The 20,392-nt window shown below is 44.7% G+C and overlaps 1 protein-coding gene across 6 annotated transcripts in view; it reads right to left on the bottom strand.

The window, feature by feature from the left end:
- Window positions 1-20,392, bottom strand: part of RIPOR2 (RHO family interacting cell polarization regulator 2) — a 68,914-nt gene that overhangs the window by 30,630 nt on the left and 17,892 nt on the right. For all 6 annotated transcript variants that reach the window (XM_032120446.1, XM_032120472.1, XM_032120428.1 and 3 more), the window contains 5 exons: window positions 3,536-3,662; window positions 2,216-2,371; window positions 1,508-1,586; window positions 1,266-1,289; window positions 217-270 (listed from right to left, as the gene is read on the bottom strand). In XM_032120446.1, the coding sequence (XP_031976337.1) occupies window positions 217-270; window positions 1,266-1,289; window positions 1,508-1,586; window positions 2,216-2,371; window positions 3,536-3,662 (440 nt within the window). Of the gene's footprint in view, window positions 1-216; window positions 271-1,265; window positions 1,290-1,507; window positions 1,587-2,215; window positions 2,372-3,535; window positions 3,663-20,392 lie in introns of those variants that run through there.

Raw genomic sequence — 20,392 nt, 5'->3', positions numbered from 1 at the left:
TACCTAAAAGCATGTGGGAGTGTCTTGGGGCACGGCTGGACCTTGGGGTCTTTGTGGAAACCCTTTCTCTGGCTCCAACCACCAGCCTATCACGGAAAAAAGTAGCAAATCTGGGAGTGGCCTCCCCAGCACAAAGGGGTAGCACAAAGCCAGGGGTTTGTTTCCTCAATAATATAGGAACAGATGCAGAAGAAAGACGATAGGAGAGCACATTACCTTGCTAATGTGGAACTCCAGCCTTCTCATGTATCTCTCGACCGCTTTGATTTGCTGAAAGAAAGCAAAAGGCAGAGGGTGAGGCACCTTTAAATAAATCGGTAGGACACTGCCACACTAGCTCTGCTAGTCCCCATGGATCAGAAATACTCTTCCTTAAAACACACAGGATTTCCTTGACCATGAATCTGGAATCAGTTGTCCCACCCTACTACTGTTAAGCTACTGCTCACAATGGAGCTCCTTCACTTCTACACCTAATATATATTTTTAAATAAAAATGAGTTTTTATTTGATAGGTTTTTCCAATTATTATTAAAATTAAAGAAAGCAGAACTTTTTTTAGGTGAAAAAACCCAGTATTTTCAGTACTTTGAAATCCTGTATTAATATTGATCAGGTTTTGCATTTCAAGATCCATTCTCTTCCTTAGCAAGCTGGTTTTGAGGATAAACCCAAGCTTGGCATTTTGACTGAAAAAAAAATGTCAGACTTGTTCAGGAAGTGTTTTGGAAAACTTTTCTTTCACCCAAGTTTTCCTTCAGGGAAAATATATTTTCAATTTTTCCTTCTTCAGAACTGGCAGGAGCAGGAATGAACTGGGGCTTGAGCTGGATCCCAGCCCAGCCCCCCGTGTTCCCCTGTCAGCCTCCATCTGACTGGAGCTGGCTGAGAGAAGTTGTACAAGGGAATGGATTTAATGGCTGTCAGCTGACAGAAAAAGGAAGTCTCTCCTCCATTTTCTTCCTTCCTTCCCTGGCAGGGGTCTGTCTCTCTGCCTGTGCCCATCCCAGAGCCAGTTTGACCTAGCAGACCTCAGAACAAGGGTTGATGGGGTACATCTGATACCAGATTAGTGAGCACACTGTGTTTGACTCTGCATTAGTGGGCAATACCAGAGCCCCTGGGAAGAGGAGGGGAGTGGGACTTCTTCCTTTGAAAATGCAGGTGTTGGCATGGCTAGGAGATCCCTCTGAGCAAGGTTTCCATGTACACTGTACAGATATTAATACCTCCTTGCAAAATGAGTGTTAAAGAGCACAACGTACCTTATCTAAATCGTACAGGACTCCCTGCAACAGAAAACAGGAAACTGTGATTAATTTTGCAACACAACAGCACCATGAGAAAGAAGTGTTTGACAATCAACAGAACTCACAAACAAGACCATGGCTAGAAGGGAAGAAGAGCATGAGAGCAAATTCCCTGTATCCCACTCCCATCCCCTGGCTGCTCCAGCACCTCAAGAAGGCCACGGTGCATCAACACAATGAAAAAGCGTGGCACGTACCAGGCGTGAGTTCCTTTTCATGTCTTTTAACTGAGTAGTCAGCTTATCCAGCTCTGTCTGGTGAACTTCCAGATACTCACTGCAAACACAAACCAGAGAACGATGCATGAGCCCTGCAGCACATACTGAGCTGGCTGATGACCATCCTAAAAGAGAATCTGCCTGACAAATGGCTGTCCTCACTGGATGTGTTTACAGACAAAAACTCATTTACATTGATCTGTCCTAAAAGCAGATCCCTGCTGCCTTTTTGGGAATAAATAGGAGCCCACTTATTTAACTGTGTATAAGAGCTCGGTGTTCTCTTTACACTGAACGACCAGTTCCAAGTAAGCTAATCTGCTGCTTAGTTTATGGGCTGGTGCCTTCCAGTCGCTGCCCCTGTAGCTGGCTGATAAAAGCCCTGTTATCATCTGGGATGTTATCTGAAAGGCAATACAAGCCTTTGATAGGACTCTAGGATCAGAGGGAAAAAAATCTGATGTTGAGATCCCAGGCTTTTGGAGCTTTTCTCAAATGTGAATGGAAACGGGATTCTGCCTCTTGTATTCCTGTGTTCCATACAAATATTTTAGATCCTAAGTGTCACAATCCAGACTTCAAGAGGTGTATGTTTGTTTCTTATGAGGAAGGATCCCTGTTCTTGTTTCCCTAGGCTCTAAAATGTCACAGAAAGCTTCAATCAACAAGCAGGATAAAAGCTCTTACTCCAGGCCACTCTTCAGGGCTCGGTAGACCTCTTCCATTCTTTTAGGCTGAGGTTCTTTGGGCGTGGTGCTGTTCTTATGGCCCAAATTATGCATTTTCTTCACCTTTGCTTGGGGCTTCTTGAGCGCAGAGGAATTTTCAATAAAGGAGTTACACCTGCAAAATGAACATCAAAGAGGAAGAAATCCCTATAAATCATAGAAATCTCAAAGGAGTGTAGCTTGAAGAAATCTTCTGATATTATCTCTGCTAGCCAAAATGAATCTGCTTCTGTGCCTGCCAGTTAAAGGACTGCATTTCTTTACAGGTTAAGAATCTGAACAGCCTGGGATAAGTGCTTCCCAAGACACAAATGCTTGTCTGGTAATGCAAGGCCGAGTCTGAGGCTCATCACACATTTCTCTGTCTTATACCATGCCTGTCCTAACTCACATTAGAGAGCCCATGAGAGGGCTGAGCTATATCCAGGTGCTAAAAAGAAAGGGGAGCCCAGATAATTTCAGGTGTAAAGCCTGCAGCTCCTAAGGAAGATTGGGATTTGGTTAAGAGTGCTTCTGGAGGACAGTATCGCATCACTGGTCTTGAGTATGGAGTGTATCTTGAGTGTGGAGTGTATGGCAAAGTGAGGGCTGTTGTCCTGCATACAGGTGCCTCTCTGGTGACTTTCTGGGGGGTAGGTCAGCATCTAACCACCATCACTGACTTGGGCTGACAACGGGAGGCAACCCTTTGCCTGCTGTTCCTCCTCAGTTGCTAACTGGTGGTCTGGCACTGGGAGACTACACAAGTTAAAATCAATTGTAAAGTAGCCTCTGGGAGCATCAGGGACTGGATGACTTGGGCATGCCTGACTCAAAGCCCTGAGTCCTGTCCAGCTAAAGGGAAGTGCATGGAAGGCCTCTGTAGCCACACTCAGGGAAACAGCTTTGTTTTGAACTCATAGCAGTGCAGCAATGACACAACTGTCTTTTAGGTAGCAGTGGTCTTGAACTGGGGGTGAGGTGAAGTGTATCATGTTCCTGCACATTTCACATGTTGAAAAGATCACTGCATAAGTTAAAATGATTCTCTGAAATTCTCTCACAGCTCTGAGGCATGTGAGGAAGCCCTGCATTAATGTGGCAGAGGCAAATAGGCAGAGGGTAACAGCTTAGTTATACAAACAATGTATAGAGGCATTTTAGCCTAGGACATTGTATTTGGCAGACAGTCAGAGAGAAAGAAGTCTTCTCTCACCTCCTTTCCCCCTTCATCCTCTAAAGCCCAGGACTACCTTACAGCCTGATTTTGAATCTCCCCTTATAGAGCAAGGGCACTTACCTGGACCTTCTTTCCTGAAGCCCGCTGAAGCCAGCGAAGGACTGGCTTCTAATAATCCCATTAGGACCTCCTGGGGAGAATGAATGTGATCCTATTGACATGATTTCAGGAAGCCTCGGAGATATTCCTGAAAAACAACAGAAAGCATGTCAGTGACGATGGAGTTATGGTAAGAGGCAGGCGGTGAGGCCGGACAGCCTGGTGTCCATCAGTGACATTAAGGGCTACCTGAACCCCACGAGGGGCTGCAAGCCAGGGCACAAATCTGTTTGCATTGCCAAATCATCCCCACTCAAAACCAAAACGGTCCTATTTTAAACTTCTGACTTACAGCCCAGGGTCTACTGAAAATGTACCAGAGACACAAAGAGGGTCTGGATGTGGGACTAGAAACCAGATACTTCAGTGTGATAATCCCAATGCCATCCCCAGTTTCTGCCATGCCTGGCATGCTTCACCCCCAGCCCCAGGGTCCCCATCTGTCCTGGAAATTATTCTGGGAGCATGCAGAGCTCTTAGGAGGTGCTCACCATCACTACGAAGTGTGATTATAAGTAATAATAATTTTTAAAAGGATTGATACATCATGAACGCCCTGCAGCTCCCCTTTGATCCCTGCTCCCATGGCTGTTCAGCCCAGGGGCTGCTGAGAAGGAAGACGCGGTGGGTGTATGCGCAGCCATGACATGCTGTGATGAGAGAGGGATGCTCTCCACTGTGAAGAGAGGGGAGTAAACAAGCTCCAGGCACTGTATGCTCTGCATTTCATGTCCAGGGGGGCCTCAGCAGGGAGGAAGCCCTTGCCCTCTGTGTGCTCATTTCCAGTGCCCAGCTTGGCATCTGCGCCAAACTAGGATGATTTCAATCCACCCACAAATAAATAGCAAAGAAGTGCTATGGTTCACAGCAGCTCTATCTGCTGCCACAAGGGAAAAGGGGGATGCCTTTATCTTCCTTTCCTCCTTAATCCACCATTTTTCTTGTCTCTGCCCTTGGCAGAGGATTAAGTTGATTTTTCTGCTGCCTTGGTTTTGTGCTGCTCTAGCAAAAGGAATGGCCTCACCAATCTGTGAGGAGCACCATGGCCAACACAGGCCAGGCAGCAGGGCAGGGAGCAGGAGGGAAACGGCTGCTAGAGAAGAAGGTGCTGGTCAGCAGGTGCTGCCAGACACGGGCTCCCCCATCCTGCAGGACCCATCCTCTCTGCACCTTCCATCCGTCCTGGGATGTCAGCTCAGCTGATAGCACCACTGTGCTGTGAAATGGACTGAGAAACTAGGCCAGCTTAAAAATAACCTGACAGAAAATGAAAAAGAGGGGTTTTAACAGTTTTTTTCCGTCTATTTTAAAAGCCAGACCCAGCCTGCCCCATGCCCCCAGTTCATTTCACTCCAATAGCTGGGCTAAGAGATGAGCTTGGTAATGAAGCAGGATGGTATGGCAGGGGCTGGAGCTGCCTGCAGGCAGTGGAGCTGATGTTCTGTGAGACTCTGACCTACAGGGCTGAGGGGGTGACAGCAAGTCTAAACAGCCCCACAGATGAGGAATGATTGCGAGTGCCCAAAAACGCAGCCATTTGTGAAAGCCAGAGATCTACACGGTGAGCCTTCACAACTGAACATATTTATCAACGATAAGCACCAGAGCTACGTGGTGCTTGCATGGCAAACATTCACTGCAGAAAGCAAATACGTGGGGAAACATTGTGCACTGTTCAGTTGTATTTAATTTGTAGCGTTAAGCTGGGCAAATACTCTTTGAGGTGGCAGTAGGTGCCATGGCAAGCTACTGCGTCTCTGTCGAGGGGACTGCATTGCCCAAGGAGCTGCTTTGTCAAGAATATTTCTGCAAGACCTCTGCCAGAAACACTTCTTCGAGTCCCAGCACTGGCAGCACTACTGCTAATGAGACAGTTCCTCTATTGCACAACCCAACCAGAGCACATCTTTCTGTCTCGGAAGCGAGGGCTACCCCCGAGACTGAACAGCCTCAGAAATACCACATGGGGTGCAGTCAAGGACAGTTTTCACCTCTGCTGTGGTCAGGAGGTAATGGTACCTCACCACTTGTGTCCCTAGCTTAGTCTAGATGCAGCCCACCCAGCTCAGGGCTCAGAGAGTTTAACCACAGCAAGGATAAACCCCTGGGACAGAGGAGTTGCTCTCAGGCAGACCAGGACCATGAGCACCTGTATTGGGCAGAAACCTATGGTCAGGGGAGAGGGTGAGAGGAGCAGAGAGGCTCAGGAACAGGGATAAACATACTCCAGCAGCTGGAGGTACCTGAGTCTTTGGTCAACGAGAGCCCAAATTTGGCTCTGTACTCACCCCTAGCTGCATAAGGCTCTCTGCACACCTCTGCAGGGCTGAGCTCTGCTTAGACTTGCTAATATCTGGCACAGAACTTGCCAGAAGGCATTTTGCAGCTTCCAGGGTCAAACTTCACATCCCTGTAGATGGTACAGTTTCCCTGTGCCAGCTCACGCTTAACAGTTAAAACTCCACAGAGAGCCACCTCCTGAGAGACAGAGCGGAAACCACCCGACCACAGCACTCTGGGGGTCTGTGCAGCAAGTTCCCTTTGGGTTTGAAAATAATCTTGAGGAAATTAGGCTCCAGTCTGCATGCTCCCATACAAGGATTTGCATTAAAAGTCGGGTCCAGAGTGCCAAGGAGCAGAAAATCCCTTGCAAGTGTTCAGCACTTGCATCGCTTGACAGGATGATTAACACACACACAGAGACAACATCTGGAGACCAAGGAGGAGCTAAACAACACTGAGAGTCAGAGGAGATATAGCTGCATAAACATCAACCATTCCTTAAAAAAATGAGATAAAACAAAACTTGAAGTTGGGTGCTAATCACGACCACATCAGATATGAAAAGATCAGGACTTTAGATTCAAAACTGTTGTGAAAACGCTAGCATCTTCTGCGTGATGAGTCTCTTCTCTATTAATATGAACAGAGTCTTAGTGTCCAAATGTGACTGTGCAGAAACACTGGAACTGTTTTGGTTTTCTCTTCCTTTGGGCAAACTTAAAAAATAAATAATCTTGGAAAAGGAATGTACTTATTTATTTTCTTTATTTTGCTCAAGCACTCAGATGGCTTTGAAAAGCTTTAGTAGCTAAGACTTTCCTCAAGATACCAGAAAAAATGTGCGAGAAGTGCAATTGAAATGCAAATTGAAGACTTGCCTGGAGCTACTTTTGCTTTGCTTTTGCATAAAATGGTCAGAACTCACAGCCCAGATAGGCTTGCGGCCTCTTCCTATATATTATATATAATCTTGGTGAATAATGTATGTTTAATTTCTGTACAGAAGAAAACTGAGATAAAAGGAGGTAACAGAGTCAGAACTGGTGAAATCTCCCAGTTCTGTTATTTTCCATTGGTCAGGTTAGAGGTTGGCTCTATTGTACAAGCACAATCTGTTCTTAAGATTTAAACTAATATTGCTGACATCTCAGATACTTCCAACCAACCTCAGAAAATTGCAGACTCTGCATCAGCCCTTAGCCCAGATTCAGGGACAATGGCTGCATATGGGCACTGCATCAATGGATTATTTATGGTACCTACATCTCATAAATACACTTTGAGTGATGAGTATCTGTCACATTGTTGCGATATCCTTTGTTGAGAGGGGTTTATTTTCCTGCCTCTTAAAGCATTCACAGGTCTCTGTGCTATCAACTACATAAACCTACCTCTAAATTTAATAATACAGTTGTATCCTGATGATTTGCATGGATGTAGTTGCTAGTATAATTTCAGTAAGGCTCAGCCCATGAGGACTCACCCAGATCTCTTACTGGCCTGACGGGTATCCCCACAGCTCAACACTGCTAAGGGGATTCTGCTGCTACGCCAAGGTAGTGATCAAGTTTCCAAGTCTACATTTAGCAGTTATGTGAGATAATGCTACTGTCTTCTACATGCAGTGGAAATTTTGCTCTCAATATAATGCAAGTTGCACATCTAAAATGATATTAAATGCTTTTGTGATTTGAGAGATCCACTTCAATCATGGATATAATGGCTACACTTACACTTTTAAATCTATATAGTTAATGAACCAAGGATGTTTCATTTTAAAAAGACACCAGTCTCCCTACTGCTAAAATAAGCATGGCCTGCGTAGAAGTATAATTAATATAATTAGTACTGCCCATGCTAAGTGCACAGCAGTTGAATGATGAGCCCATCAGTGAGTCAAGGGATAAGGTGAAATCCTATCAGCACTCCTCTGCCCTATTCGCTGACAGCTTGCAGCAGAGAACAGCAGATAATTGATGATGTCTCTGTCCCCAGGGAAATGAAAGTCCCCCCTCTCAGCTCTCCTTTCAGTCTGGAAACAGGGAAACAGCTGAGCCTGAACTAGTGAGTGGGGAAGGGACCATCACTTCCAGAGGGCTGCCCTCTCTTTATCACCCTCAGCACAGACCTCTACCTCCCACTATGCCTAAATATTTGATAAACAGTGCGGACTTTTATCCAAGTCAAGAGGGGAAATTCAGGCAGAAACGTATTTGCTAAATCTAGTCTGACTTTTGCACAGTCCTTTTTTTTTTTGCTTCTTCCCCATGACCAATTTGGAGATAGTATTTTTTGCTTGCCACATGATGAGGGGAAGTTGGTTTTGCTAGACGTGCTAGCAACCATGTAAAGCTGCAATACGGAGTGGTGATGGTGCTCTGGATTCCTCCTGTTCTCTCCTTGTAGCAGCTACAGTTACAGCTCCAGGTCTAGAATTGCTGTAAGGTGTGAGGGAGCTGTCTGCAGCTAAGGCTTCGAGGACACTTCAGGATTATGTATAATCGCTGATTAAATGGGAATGTGGGCAGGACTGAGTGACTGAAAGCATCCTTGACAATCCTTTTTTCCTATATTATTTTCTTGTGTGACACATGGTTCTAGGTCCGTTCTGGATCTAAGGAGAGGCAGTCCCTACAGTGAGACAGTTTGTATGTTGATTCTTTTGTTGATCTGCAGTGGTCTGCAGGCTGCCTGTTAAAATTTAAGTGATAATTATTTAGGTTAAGGTGAGCTGAGGGGGCCCACTTACTAATGAGAGTGGAAAAGTCAAATTATTCTGTTTGGCATGCTAGGAACATTTATTACCTGCAAACCTGGGGAGTGTCTAACAAATGAGCTGCTATCTTTGTGACTAATGAAAGAAAAAAAACATTCCTCCCTCATCTGCACCAAATCTATGTTCTGCCTATTGGGCTGGCTGGCCTACAAAGGTAAAAAATTTAAATGCAATAAGATAACATTCAGGACTATGCATCTCTCCAAAAGAAAACCGCAATAAGGGAAGGAACTGCTTATGCCCTAGAAGTCATGTCCTCCTCCCAAACAGCAAATTCTTTCTGCTTTGCTCTCATAAGCCCAAAGAGCACAAGGCAATTCTAAACTTCCACAGGCTCAGTTCAGTGCCAAGCTCATTCAGTGAACCTTCAGCTCATGTTGCTTGCTTTTGTAGCCTAAAGTCTAGTAATTTTTAATATTTATTTTCCAACTTCTTCCTTCTGATTTAGTTGAATCACCTTGGCAATACAAGGTCAGCACGGCCAGTAGCCCAAATAAGCACCTGGAATTTATGATTTCCTTGTTCCCTTGGCTCCTAGAAGGTACAGAGGTATGTGTCTTGGATGAGAACATAGGCATCCTTTTGCAGTTTTTAATATAAAAAATTGACAATGATATGTGGCTAAGAGTGCTCAGGAGCATTATAAAAACTTTCACAAGAAATTTAATTCTTGCACAAGAGTTTTTACACTTTCAGGACAAGCACTCTTAGGCATGAGTGAGCAGGCTCATAATTTCTGTATGTGTCAGGAACATTTCCATGGGGTGGGGGTTTCCTGGAAGCACCTGTAGAAACGTGTCTTCTGCTGGTCTTCCAGTTACACCAATTACAACCTTCATGGCACATTTTATGCTCCCAGTGATCGGGCTGCTCCTTCCTTGTGCAGGGCAGCATTTGCTAGAGTTGTACAGAAATGTGAGCTCCATCTGAAGAACTATTCTTGGTTGCCAGAATAAAATCATGTGCATTTGTTCCACCAAAGTCCAAGGCTTAGAGATATTCCTAAATAGTAGCATATGGCTACACTGACAAGCACACTTCCCAAGCCTACATCAGCCGGTGAAAGGCCAGCAGATCCGTGAGCTTCAGACGTTAATTTTAGCGTACAGCGAGAGCCACGTGGGCTTACCCGCACGGCTGCAGAGAGCAGGGCTGCACAGAGAAGGAGCTGTAGCTGAGATGGAGCCCTCTCCTTCAAATGGGAGATGTGGGAGCACATGGGACACGCTTGGGTGGGCATCAAAGCCATCAGTAGCCACGTACTCCTGCCCCAACACAAGGAGGGAAACTTTCTGCCCCACTCTTGCAGCAACAAGAATTTTAGTTTAGCCCACTGCAGCTCATCCTGCTCTTGCTGAGGTGGGTCTCTTCCCCCTTCACGGACAGCCAAACCTCGGCACTGATTATCCAGGAGGATCTCTCTGAAGGCTTCTGCACACTTCTCACTGATGATTTTATGTCCATCAGGGACACCTACAGTGATTCTTTTATGAGCTGTATTTCAACACCTTCAGTTTGGGTGGATTCAGTTTTTACAATGCACAAAGAAATGTTGATGCAATGGAGGCATCTTTTATAGGTCTTAAGCCCACAGCTGGGAGCTTTACTTTTTCATGCAGAAGTCCTTGCAAGTGAGCACAAGGTGCCATTACCTGTTTCTAATAAATGAAAATGAAGTATTTCAGTACCAAATTTCAGCTTTTGCTTCAAATAGTAGCAAGCCTTAGGAAAAAGATTAATAGCAAGGCTTGTACTTTATGGTCTCATTTCCGTAAGAACATTTTACATGTTGCATGTAAGGGCATTTTCAATTCAAATGCTACAGTATTTGCTAGCTCATCACTAGACACCCTGAGCAGAAATACAAATTGTCTGCCATCTGGAACAGCCCATGTTGTTTGTTCTGCTCCTCCTACCCAAACCAGATGATGTACATAAACCAAAAAGCAATTATAACAGTAAGAAAAAAGCTAACAACCCAGGTAAAGAGCAAAATGGTAAACTATATATGGCTGTAAGCGCATAGGACCTGATAGCTGATGCTCCCACTGCAATATAGCTCCATAAATTCTGTAAGTCATCTCTCCCACCACTGTAGGTACCAAAATCAGTGTGAGGACTTTTCATTTCATCTTTTATTTTTATTGTAAAACATGCCTTTGGCTCTAATTCTCATCACCTCACTAGTACACAGAAACGAGGGTTGGCAGTGGCTAAGGTGAAAGCAGCACCCTTTTTGTCTCATACCACAGTTAGCTTTCCTCTTCCCCTTTCTGCAGCTACTCCTTCTCCAGAGCTCTCAGTCCATGCCCCATTTCCCTATTTTTGTTGCCAGAGAGCCTCTGCTTAACCTCCCCTCAGAGAAAGACCTACACTGCTCCTTCCCCTTGGGATAGCTGAAAACCTAAGGAGAGGGAAATGCAAATGAGTTATTTCACTGTAATAAACCCAAGGAAAATAAATTTGATCCTAAATGGCTCTGCACACGACAGATGGGTTCATAGCAGCTGACCTCCTTTTTTTTTCAGTTCCAACATTTATTTCACACTGGTGGCTGGAGGGAGCATGCGCAGGAGCCCACAAGGAGCCCTCCCTAATCTTGCTCCCTACAGCATTAGAGACACAGAGCAATCATATTCAGCTGGCGTTAGCATAAATAAGCAAAATCTGGCTTATAACTGTACATATGAGTGTGGCTGAGGGATCAGAATCTGACCATCTAATTACATTTGACATTCATTCATTTCAAACCCACTCCAGTATGCAGAATTATCTTTGATTAGAAGTCAACTCCAATTGTACTCATCACTGATAATTCTTTATGTCAATATAAGATTTAATTAAAAATGAAGTCCCACTGCCATTCAAGTGCTGGCAAATAATCTAAAGAAAATGCACTTCTGAAACCCAGCTGAGAACAATCCTCTCGTGCTTTAAATCCACCTTGCACAAAATCCCTAACAAGCGGTTCAGCGCGAGTGACCTGAGCACACAATTAAGGACACCGTCATTTTGGCAGCGCTGCACAGTAGTAAAGGTGCAAGACTCTGGGCTGCTCTGTTATCTATCCCTGCATTAGCAGATAAACTACTAGGAGCAATCTTGTGAGCAGTAGTAAGGCCAGCAGGATGCAAAACAGGTTGTGGGAACTCCTCCATCTAGGAGCAGCCTGGCTACTTCTCTACCACTTTTGGCATATGCCTGGTTGACCACAGATGTTGGGCGGAATTTTAATTTCTGAGCTCAGACCACAAAAAGCAACCAACCTATTGCCCACTATGGGAAGCATTAGCATTAGGGGAGGCCTAGGAACTCGTAAGTGCTGTGGGTGGTCTCCCTTGACCCTTACTGACCAACAGTAACACCTAAGCATAAGTGGGGTAAGACAGCCCTGATGTCAATAGATGCAACTCTGGTGGGAGTCCTTTGGCAAAATCCATGATGAATCTGAGCAGTGACCTAAATTTGCATGTCAAGTATAAGCAGCAAAGTGGATTCACTTTCTCAGACTGTGCAAGGAATTAATTTAAAAATCTTCTCCGTGACAGGAGAAAAAAACAATGACCAGCAAAATTGTCCTTGAGAGTACTGATTTCTTTAATTACTTTGCACCAATATTTTTGCTGCTTACAACCCTCATTAAATGTAGATGGTAGCAGCACGGGCAAGGACAGCAAGCTGAGGATACCATTTCTTTGCATCTGCAGGAAAGTAAATGCATCGAGTAAACACATTCAGGATGGTTTGGGTAACCAGTGGGCTGATCTAGAGGTTATTTGTTTTGCCCCAGCCAAGACAGACAAACTAGCTGTTCTCGGTATCCACTCCAGGTACGCTGTAATATAAGCGTGAGTGAGCTAAATTAAACAAGTAAGACAGGCTTTTCATCCCTGAAAGGAAAGTAAAACATCATTGTTGTCAAATCCTTTCAGCCACTAATGAGATACAAACGCTTTGCTGCTCCTCTTTAAATACACGGGATTAGGGTGACTTAAAACTCCGTGGATGTTTATATGATTGTTCTATTTCCAGGAGTGTCGTAATGGCATGCTGCTCACTAAGACACTGTTGAAGATACACCGTTACGTGTCCTAGGATAGAAGATCTTTAAGGCTGGATGTTCTCCCAGACATGAGCACTGCAGAAACGGATTTATTTAATCTTTTTGACACCTTACGAGTGTGGCCACTTCAAGAGCATTGCCATAAAAGTCCTGTGTTACTTCACTTACATTTGGCTATAGCATCTGTCTGAAGCTCTCTTCCAGTACATCAAGTAGTTGAACACTGTCCATGCCTAACCAAGAGAGGCTGTGTGCTCTGATGCAACTCGCTTGGCTTCAGTTAATTTTCAAATGCAAAACTTCCATCTTCTTACATATATGACTCTTAGGAATTTTACTTAAAGTTATGGCAGACTTTATTATTCTCTTGGCTACAGTATTTTAAGCTTTAAAAACCTCTTGAAGGATATAAGAGTACATATCTAATACCACCAAACAACCTAAATTTCTCCCAAAACACCACCATTTTCTCTGGTCAGGATCACTGAAGGATCTGAAAGAAAATAAAGGGGTAAGGGTCTGTTCTAGGATCCCTCTTGGAAAAAGCTTGTGTTAGTGACACTGGTGCTGGAAAAAGAGGTCTGATAGCTGAGCAAAATAAAAAAGGTGACCGCTATGTGCAGACTGACAGAAGACACAGCTATTGCAGCCCTGTCCCACACTGTTATCTTATACCAGGCATTCACAAAAAAAGCAGGACAGCTTTATAGACACACAGGTGTTTACAGGAACCTTGAAAAAACTTGAAAAACATTTCTAGAATTTTATGGAAACCTGCTCTCCTTTCCACCACTTTCTGATACCACATTTCACTACAACACCCATCAAGATGACTCAACAATGCACACTTGGAGCCCCAGAAAGTCAACAGTATTCTGGGCTGCATCAAAAAAAAAAACACGGGCAGCAGAGCGAGGGACACGGTGCTGCCCTCTACTCTGTGCTGGCAAGACCCCACATCAAGTACTGCATCCATGTCTGGGGCCCTCAGCACAGGAAAGACATGGACATGTTAGAGTGAGTCCTGAGGAGGGCCACAGAGATGATCAGAGGGATGGAGCACCTCTCCTACAAAGGCTGAGAGAGTTGGGGTTGTTCAGCTGGAGAAGGCTCCAGAGAGGCTTGATTGTAGCTTTTCAGTACTTGAAGGGGGCTTGTAAGGAAGATGGGATCAAACTTCTTAGCAGGCCCTGTAGTGACAGGAGAAGGGGCAATCCTTTTTAACTAGAAGAGGGTAGGTTTAGACTAGATACAGGAAACAAATTCTTTACAGCGAGGGTGTTGAAACACTGGAACATCTACAACAGAGCAGCTGCAGATGCTCCATCCCTGGAAACATTTGAGGTTGACTTGGACTGTACTTTGAGCAAACCTGGTCTAGTGGAAGGTGCCCATGATAGAAACAGGGTTGGAACTAGATGGCCCTTAGAGGTCACTTCCAACCCAAACCATTCTACAACTCTGAGTTTCTCAGTACAGAAAAGCTGTTCTCTCTTGACTCTGCAAGGGTTTTCTGCTCCTTGGGGCAAAGGAGGCTATGCTGAACAGTCACTGGCACAGTTCTGGTTGGGGCCAGGTAGGGCTTTCTCACACAGCTACTGTGCATATTTTGGGAAGCAAGGACCAAGGACCATTCCCAAAGCAGTCTTGATGTACCTTCCTCCTTCGAAGGGCAGGGGAGTTTAATGCCACAGATACAGGCTGGCTGGTCTGTGCCTCTTGCAGCTCCTGCCCAAAAAACATTCCCAAATGCCTGTAGCTTACTGTCACAGACATAGCTGATGCAAACCTGATGAAACCCTTAAATTTACAGCAGGTAGATCTAGTCAGGGTTAACTGGCAAATTTAATTTGTAGTGGACATTAAAAAACCCCAAATCCTGAGTTTAAAATGCCATATGCTCCAGCTATGCTGTAGGATTATTTACCATTTGAGTTTTCTAGACACAGAGACATTACGGATAAACTGAGCATGACTCGAAAAGATCTGACAGCACTTATTGTCTCTGAACTACAAGGTAATTATCTTGTGTAACTTTTCATTGCACAAATTAAGGCAGTGAATCTTGGCACATCCCTGCTATTCCACAGTCTGCCATTTAAAAGAAAGACCTACTGGGGCCATCACAGGCTAATGACAAGCTTTTAGGAATGACCCCATAGCTTGTCCTCTGCTGCCCTTCCTTTCTCCTTCCCTTCTCTGTTGAGATTTCTGCATTTTCCAATTCGCGTCATATTAACAGACCATCATGCAGGATATAGGAAAAGGAGGATATCATGGTTTTTCATGAGGATGGAAAACTATTTCACCCTTTTGCCAATGGAGGCAACTGTCTTCCTCATCTGGTGGCAGCACGACATGCCCACAAGAAATACAGTGTCTGGAGGAACCCTGCGTACAGAGCTCAGTTTAAAATAGGAGCTGCTACACTTCTCCACCAGGAAGGAAGATTATTTTCTTTTTAAGGGTAGAGCTAGGAAAGAATGAGGAAAAAGCAACCTTTTGCTGGATAACTGCAGATGAAAAGCCATCTAATCTTCAGGGAACTTCTGTTTTCAGCACAGGGCATGGAAATCAAATGTATTGAAAGCACTTCCAGTCCAGCCCCTGCATGAAGGAACAAGGCTTTGTGGTCCAGCTGCCATCAGGGGAGACGATGACAACATTCCCCTCTGATTTCAAAGAAAGCAAAACCTTAGTTTACACAGGCAGAATTTTAAGCTGATTATTCTCTGGCCTCAGCTGAGTCTTAGCATTTTTGATATAGCTTTGGTTTGGTTTTGCGTAGCACAGATGACTTAGTGAGCAATTCCAGCTCTTGGCTTTATTAATCTGAACATCTAATAAACTAAACCTTCTTCTCTGTTTACTTTAGCAGACATCTATTCTCAGATAGAAAATTTTGTGTATATCTAAGTAGATGTGGCCTGCAAGTGTCACACTGAATTCAGGGAAAAGCCTCATGGATCTAAGAGCACCTCACAGCCAACTGCTTCCTACGCCACCAGCACCTCTTTGTGAAAACCCAAGTCCTTCTTTGAACTCACAGAACACTATTTTGTGGATGTACTGAATGAGACAAGGAAAGGGCAGTCAGTCATGCAGGGCAACACATTACACACTTAATTGAGTATTGGCAACAGCATTGTCACCCACTGATGTTCCTGTATGGTTGGGAAAATGCACAGGGATCGCTGTTGCTGCCATGATCCAGCAATGCTTGCAGGCGTGACCAGAGGAAAAGGTGTGTCCATACCCAAGGAGGCTCACTGGCCACAGACTACTTGCAGGGATATTATTGCACAAAGCTGTAACATATGCCACTACTTCTGTACCACAATTAAAAAGCTTTAAAACCAAACCTTTTAAAATTAAATACTTACAGAGGATGTCAAGTTGTTTAATTATGGAAAAGGCCTTTTCCTTCCCGTTATACAACAAGAAAATGCCTATCAGACTTTGAATACAGAGCTACACTGTCTGCCCCACCTGCCTGCAGCAGTACCACAGACCAGAGTCACCATCTCAACCCCAAGCACAAGCCCCAGTCCTTAAGGCTTCTAAGGCATCTTCAGAGGGTAGGTTCATTACAAGCAAAAATTTCTCTCCTTTGTTCAGATTCAGTCTTCTAGCAGATGCAAGATAAATTTGAATATGTCCCTCACTGAGGGACAAATCAAGGAGTTTTGGCTTGTCAGACAGCCAGATGTTAATCTGGGGAAAGAGAAAGGAAGCTGTGGTATTCAACCTTGCATGGTCTACTGAAACATGAACCTCCTGCCACTATTTACAGGTGCTTATTTGCCTGTCTCCTACAGATTTCACTGAAAAGGAGTTCCTTCCTTTGGTCATCTCAAACAGAAAGGTCTAAATAGTAAAAGATAGGGTTGCTCTAGACTGGTGTTTTGTAGAGGTAAAGGCACAAGCCAAAAGCAGAACCTCAGTGATGACCAGATAGATTTTCTCTGCTGCAACTGCTCTCTGGATTTAATGGATGACTTGAAGTTTTCCTGTTAATGAGGCTTTTCAGGACAAAATCATCTATGACAAATCTCTGGGTGTTGCAGCTAGACGAGGTTTTTAAATTAAAAAAAAAAAAAAAGGTTGACTTCAGAAGGGATTATTTGAAACAGTTCTGGTGTTCCTGAAGGGTTACCAGCAGGCTGCACAACCTGGAAAGCAATTGCTGCTGCTGCAGCTAATCAGGTTGTTTGAGGGCCAGGAGAGAGGGCAGGCTGTGAGCAGTGGGACAGCAGTAATGAGGTGGTTGGCTCTGCCAGCCAAGGTCAGCTTACTGGAGGCATCAGAAACCAGAGAGCTTCTGATGCTTTAAAGGGGCTGGAAGATAAAATGTATTATTGTGACTATTTCATGTGTTTCACTGGTTCCAGGGAACTGTCAGCTTCAATTTGTTCCTCCCTTTGAAAAGAAGAAAGATGCTCCCATACTTCTGTGCTAATCCGTCATTTCTTTTGTGCTGGTTGGGAAGTAAAAATTACAGGATACCCTTGCAACATAAAAAGACATAAGGAAAAGATAACTTTAGGAAAAAAAGGCCAGTTACTTCTTGTGTCATGCTTAGAGGACTTGCTTCTTGAGGCCACTGGGTGCAGAGCCTAGCTGCAAAGAATATGGCAAAGTCTGTACCTGTGGCTGCCAAAAAGCCATTCAAGTACACCAGGAACCTGCCCTTCTCCACACTTACCAAATCCCATGGGACAGCACGTACTGGGACTGTCTTTTTTGATCATGGCTGCATTCCTGGAGCCTCACTGCAGCTCCCTAATTAACCTGGACGGGACTGGGGAGAGGGAATTCTCTTTCTTCCCAACAGCACCAGACCCAGCAGCAAAAACACTTCAAAGCTAGAGCTCAAGAGCAAAAACTCAAGGGATTGAATCCAAATCTCCTGGATGCAGACCTGTAGTGATAAGGGGTAATGGTTTTAAACTACAAGAGGGCAGATTTAAGCTAGACATAAGAATTTTTTTTTTTTTTAATGAGGTTGGTGAAACACTGGCACAGGTTGCCCAGAGAGGAGGTAGATGCCCCATCCCTGGAAACATTCAAGGTCAGGCTGGACATGTCTGTGAGGAACCTGATCTAGTTGAAGATGTCCCAGCTCATTGCAGGGGGCTTGGAATAGATGGCCTTTAAAGGTCCCTTCGAACCTAAGCCATTCTATGATTCTGTGAAGGTTGAGATAAAACTGGTGCCCACTTGCTGCAAAATAAGAGCTGAAGGTGTCTGTCCCTAGGCTGCCAAATGGGGGTAATGCCAGTTCTCAGAGAAGATTACCTGGTATCCACTGCTTCCTTTCCCCTTGAAACACCTGCCTGGAGGTATTTCAGGTGCCAGAGCACCAGCTTCATGGGAAGGGATAGGACAGGATTAAGCCAGCCCCTGGCCAGCCACACAGCCCACATGGGTGCAGATAAGTGAGGGCATGAGCAGCATTTGCACTGAGGAGCAGAAATAAAGCTGTGGAACAGCTGTGGATGAGAAAATGCACAGTTTCTGCTTTGATTTGGGGTATGTAGGGAAGGATAGTCTTGGAGTTCAAACCGAGCTGACTGCCCAGCCTCAGCTAAGCCATTCCTGACATTAGGCAGACATATAATATGATCCAGTCTATTGCATCCAGGGTTGGCTTCTGCTGCCGATCTCCTTCCAGCTCTCTCATGGGGAGCTGGCAAAGCCCATCCTGCCATTCATCCTCCAGCTGCCTTGATCCTCTGCTCACAGACTGCCCTTCTGCCTTTGCTCCGGTGTACCTGAACTCTCTGAAGGACAGCATGGGAAACAAAGACATTGGCAACTTAAATTCTCATTGACTCCATTATGTGTCCAAAAGCGCAGCCACCATGGTTTGTAAAGTCTCCCAGAGCAAAATTGCTTCTGCTCTCAAAAGACTTTATATTTGACTTTAAATTCAAAGTGGGCCCAGTTCTTTCTCTCTGCTTTCTAAAAGGGCAAGCACATCTTGGAGTCAGTGCCACAACCTGGTCAAAACTAGTCGGGGAAAAAAATTCAGGGCATGTTCTTCCTGATTAATTTTGAAAATCTCTTGCTAAGAAACTTCTTTAGCAACCTCCCTTTCAGAAAATCAGCAGGCACTGTAAGCTGAGGGAACAAAACAATGACCTCCAAGCTCCTGCTAAGTAAGAAAATAACCATTTTTTTCCCTCCCATTTTGTTAATAGAGTCATCCAGGAACCACACAGCTTGAAAGTGATGTGACAGGCCCCTATCTGATACTAATTCACATTCCAGTCCTCTCTAACAAGCCCGTGCCAGGGTGCCAGGAGCGTGTGTTCAGGCATTGCTCTCCTCACTTCCTTCCCAGTCTGCTCTCAGCTGATGCTCTGTGCTGGCTGAATGGCCACAGACACAAGCTCTCTATCTCCCTGCTGCTCGCAGCCTAGCTTGCCTGATGAAAACTACCCCCGTTAAAGTGGGTTGTCTGGGAGCAGCTTGTCACTGCCACATGTGTAGCATCAGGAAAAAAAAGAAAAGTCAAACCAGCCATCCCTTTTTTGGAAAAAGCCAATGCTGCCTTTAGTTCTCACTCCCACTTCTTCCCAGCAGGAAAGCAAGGCGGCGTCCCCAGACCTTTTCCAGCAATGCGCTTTGTGTGGAAGTTACCTTTCTGCCTGCTCAGGCTTCAAAATATCAAAGAGCAAAAGGTAACCCTGCATGGCATGTAAACATGCTGCTGTGAGCTTTGAGGCCGTGCTTTGTACCACTCTTAGCCCAAGTGTTTGTTCTGTGATACAGGTGAATAAAATGGTCATGTGCCTTGAAAGCACAAGGGAAGCAAAGTACCTTTTTCACTTACAGATGCTCCCTCACAAACCACACACTTCTCCACTTACACATTCCCAAGCATTTAAGAAATATTAATTCTGCTGCAGAAAAACCTCCTAAGGTATAACTGTACTGTCATTTTAGAGAGCAGTAGCAACATGAAAAGGCTACGTGCTCTGTTTCTTATGCAGGATCCTGGAAAGAAATTCAACATGTTGGTTCTTAAAAAAAAACAAACAAAGAAAACCTCCAAAGCGCACACTTTGTCAAGGAAATGCTGCTTGGATGCCAAAAGTTAAACCAGCATCAGGTTATGGATGCTGGGATTGAAAAAGTTCACATTGCATAAGTGTTTATGTGCACTTGCAAGGAGCACAGACACCATCTTAAGTGACTGTCCTAGGCTTCAGTTACTAGGTTAGAAAAAGCTGGATTTATGGGAAAAAAAAGATAAACTTTGCTTCCTTTAGACTCCCACTGTGCAACATATATACCCACCCACACTTATTTAAACGTGGAACAATCTGTCGTATTTGCCCATTATGGTTATAAAGCAGGGCTCCAAACCCATCCCAGTGGATGGATACCTTTCTGAGTCTGGCCACAAAAACCGCATCACATTGTATCTCCTCCCGGTGTGTGAAGATCTAGAAGACAGCTGGGCAACAAGCACAGGAATCTTTCAGGAAATACACCTTCCTCCTGTCTCGTTCCTTAAGCTCTCTGTTTGGGTTTGCTCCTGGTTTTGTTTATGCAGGAGAGAGATACTTGTGAAACCTAATTAACCACTGGAGAAGATGATGTTTCTGTTTGGGAGCGTGTTCCCTGCCCCGGGCTCCAGCTGCGTGACAGCAGCGCAAACACGGTAATTAAGATGAGCGTGGCTGAA

Source organism: Corvus moneduloides, chromosome 1 (genome assembly GCF_009650955.1).
Source record: "Corvus moneduloides isolate bCorMon1 chromosome 1, bCorMon1.pri, whole genome shotgun sequence".
NCBI classification, from domain to species: Eukaryota; Metazoa; Chordata; class Aves; order Passeriformes; family Corvidae; genus Corvus; species Corvus moneduloides.
Note: the sequence above shows the minus strand (reverse complement) of the source record. Positions and strands in the feature narration are given on the sequence as shown.